This window comes from Phoca vitulina, unplaced genomic scaffold (genome assembly GCF_004348235.1).
Source record: "Phoca vitulina isolate PV1807 unplaced genomic scaffold, GSC_HSeal_1.0 scaffold65, whole genome shotgun sequence".
In the NCBI taxonomy this organism is placed as follows: Eukaryota; Metazoa; Chordata; class Mammalia; order Carnivora; family Phocidae; genus Phoca; species Phoca vitulina.
In genome coordinates, this window is record NW_022589768.1 from 1,504,582 (window position 1) to 1,508,230 (window position 3,649).

General features: G+C 61.1%; 1 protein-coding gene across 2 annotated transcripts in view; it reads right to left on the minus strand.

Annotated features, from left to right (window-relative positions):
- Positions 1 to 2,641: 2,641 nt before the first annotated feature.
- Positions 2,642 to 3,649, minus strand: part of CTXND1 (cortexin domain containing 1) — a 7,206-nt gene continuing 6,198 nt past the window's right edge. For both annotated transcript variants that reach the window (XM_032392097.1, XM_032392096.1), the window contains one exon: positions 2,642 to 2,880. In XM_032392097.1, coding sequence (XP_032247988.1) covers positions 2,642 to 2,821 — 180 coding nt within the window. In that variant the 5' untranslated portion in view covers positions 2,822 to 2,880. The remainder of the gene's footprint in view (positions 2,881 to 3,649) is intronic.

Here is a 3,649-nt window from a genome sequence, read left to right on the forward strand (position 1 = left end):
AATGTATCTTGCATTTGGACAAGGATTAGAAGAGAGCATATGGGTACACAATGAAAATCACTATTTTGCTGGAGGCTTGGATGGGGTGTGATATTTTTATTTTTCATCTTTTCTGAAATGTTATTTCCCCTTGCCACCAAAAAATAAAAAAAAAAACAAAAAACACCGGTCCAGAGATAGGGTGGGAAACATCAGCAGATGTAAGTGTGGAAAAGAATGAAGTGGGAGCATGGGATCCCCAGGGCCATGCTTCTCAAACTTCAGTGCACTCACCGGCTGCTTGGTGACTCTCACCAGCAGATTCCTGGGTGCCATCCCCAGAGACGTGGACCCTGGAGGTCTGGACCGGGCCCGGGATCCTGATTTCCAGCAAGCTCCTCACCATTGCACATGTGACCCTAGGGCACCTGTCTTTCACTCCTGAGAATTCCAGAGTATCTCCTGGTGAGGTCTTCCGGACCTCCTCCAGTTCTTGGGATCTGTTACTAACTGATTGGGAGCTGGTTCTGATTTCCATCGTAAATCCACGCGGATGGGTTTGCACGGAAGTGCTGGGTGTCTTGGAGGTAGGCTGCAGAGCGGAGGCTGCTGCTGGGCCTGAGGCGATGCACAAGGTCCTTCCTTCACCCAGAGTCTCCGGTGCATCTCGGTTCACTGCCCTTGCTAGCTGCCCCTTTGTGCATCCCACGTAGTGCGTGTGCATGTGTGTGTGGGGGGGCGGACAGCTGGACAGGCCCTGGAATGTGCCTAAACAGCTGTGGCCTAGTTCACTTGTAGGGGTCACCTAGTGGTGACAGTGCTTTGGAAACCCACTGCCCAGGTGCCTGGGTTGGAGTGGGACCCAGGGCTGGGATGCAGGCGACGGGAAGGGAGCGTTGCCCTTCTTCACAGGTGCGGGTCTCTCCTGATGGGGATGGCAGGCCATGCCTCGGAGGGAGGGGCTTCTAGTGTAACTTCATACTGTGTGTGGTTCAACAGATGACAATGACGATGACGTAAATGAATAGACACCATACCCCTTGAGGTCAGGTGCCGGGAGAGGTTGCTGTGAGGATCCCTCTGACCAGGGGTCCTGGCTGGGAGATTTGGCCCAGGAAGTGGCCCTGGGAGGTTGAGGCAAGTCCAGGGTTCCAGGCTCTGCTGGGAGGGGGGATCCCAGAACCTGCCCCTTCTGGCTCAGACCCCTGGCTTCTCCTGAGGGGTGGAGTCAAGGAAGGACACTGATGTCGGCCCATGTTCCTTCATTCCATCCTCACAACAACCTTGTGAGGTAGATGTGGTTCCCTCATGCCACAGAGGAGGGAACTGGGGCTCAGAGAGGCTGAGGAGTTATTGGGGTGAAACAGCAGGAAGTAGAGGAGCTGGGACTTGGGACCGGCGCTGTGGGCCCCGTGTTCTTGCTGCAAGGTCATAGATGGAGGTGATGGGGGAGGAGGGGGGCCCCAAGAACAGTCCCTATCAGCAACCTGTTCCTTGCCTCCCACTAGCCCCCTCTTGTCCTTTCAGCCGCGGGAGCCTCACACCAAACAAAGAGAGCAAGGCTTTTCCTCCCCGTTGTGACATGAGGGGACTGAGGCACGCAGAGGTGGCGGGACTTGCTCACGGCCACACAGTCGCTGGGTGACTGAGGACGAGACCCAGGGCTCCCGGACCAGTGCTCCCCCTGCAGAGTGTGCGCGCCCAGAGCCGACAGCACGGGGTAAGGTCGTGTGCAGGGACGTCAGCAAACAGACTGAACCGTGCTGCTGAAGCCCGCGCTGGAGCCCAGACCTCCCGCCCTGCTGGAGCACTCTGCGGCCGCTAACGCGGCGGGCTGTGATGGGACAGGAAGGGTCCATGCTCTACTGTGAGGCGGGGCAACATCGTCCCTACGGTATGCACGTGACCATTTAAAAGAGGTGTGTAAAAAAAAAAAAGCCGGGGAGAAATATATCAAAATGACAGCTTTGGGGAAGTGGGATTCTAAGTGTCATTTTCCCCCCTTCCTTCTATTTTTCTGTATGTTCCCAAATTCCCAAAACGCCCATTTCATTTATGACGGGAAAAATAGACCCCTCTATGTTTTAGTTTTAAAAAAATACTGCTGGGAAGCAGGCCTGTGCCCTGCGTGAAGGTTGGGTGAGGCCCCTTGCTTCCGCCTTCGCCCTCGCCCTTGCCCCACTGCTGCCCAGTGGCCGGCCGGGGTGGGGACACGTCTGTGCTGGGAGCGGTGGGGACACGTCTGTGCCGGGGCGGCGGGGGCTCGTCTGTGCTGGGAGCAGCGGGGTCACGTCTGTGCCGGGGCGGGGGCTCGTCTATGCCGGGGCGGCGGGGGCTCCTGTGTGTGCTGCTTTGCATTTCAAGGGCGGACAGGGTCCTCTGCTGTGTGACAGTGGGGGCCTGCCCTGGACCCAACCCCAGAAGGTGCCCAGGAGCCAGGGAAGGGGATCCCCCATTGTCCCACGGTGACTCCCCAGCCCGGTGCTCTCATCTCCAGGCTGGTGCACCGTGGAGCCCCCACGCACCTCACTGTGGTGCTCGAGGGGGAGCAGGTGCGGCTCCGGTGAACCCCCCCCATCTGCGGCCAAATCCATTCCCGGTGCCGCGGGCGGGCGGGTGGGCCAGTGGCCAGGGGACGTGGAGGTCCCCCCGCGCCCGCAGCTCAGTCGTCCAGGTGCTGCTCCTCCCAGGTGGACGTGGGGATGGCGCTGTAAGGGTCCATGATGACCTTGGCGCAGCGAATGATCATCACCACGAGGAAGAGGCAGAGGAAGACGAAGCAGGCCAGGGTCAGCCCTTTGTCCACATCCACGTAGACGGGCTCAGGCGTGGGGTCCTCCATGTCGGGGCTGTGGCAGCGGGCTCCTCCAGCTTGGGCTTGACTGGTACCATTTTCCACCCCTGCAGAGAGCCAGGGCAGTGGGGAGGCAGGGCCACACCCCGCCTGGGGTGGGGACACAGGCCCCTGGGGTTCAGCATGTGGCCCAGCACCCCCTGAGGGGCCCAGCCCTGAACCTCGAAGGGGACCTCCAGCCAATGCCTCCGGGGCAGGGGGGCGAGGGGAGGGAGGCAGGCCAGCGGGGGCGGGGCTGGGTGCAGGTGGAGGTCTCTTGGGGGTGGAGCTCCCACACTTGCCTCCACTGCCCCAGACCCTTGGGAAGGACGTTTTCAGGATGCTTTCAACTCTGCCAGGCCACTGACAGGGTGACGGGAGAGCGCTAACAAAATTAGGTAAGGAATATATTCGCGAAGACAGCAGAAGCCGTATTTGGAACGGCCCGTATGAACGGCTGCAGAGGCCCTGCTGTCCGTGGCTGGGGTGGGGGTAGGGGAGGGTCCCCATCCCCTCCCCACTGCGGGGGGCCTCGTGGGCTTCCCCAGGGACATCTGCTGAGCCCCCGCCACAGGGTTTGGAAAGCACAGGTGTGACGGGAAGACGGGTTTGGGCAGTCGCGGGGACCCCCATCCCCGCCTGGCGAGGCCTTGGCCCGCAGCCCCGGGCATAAGACCGTGTAGTGACTCCATGGGTCCCGCCTGCACCTCCCTGCCGAGGGCGGTGACAACACGAGGCGCCAGGCCACGTGGGGGTGACGAGGCGGCAGCGTGCTCCGTGCGGGGGTGGCGAGGCGGCAGCGGGGTCCGCGCGGGGACGGGGAGGCGGCAGCGGGGT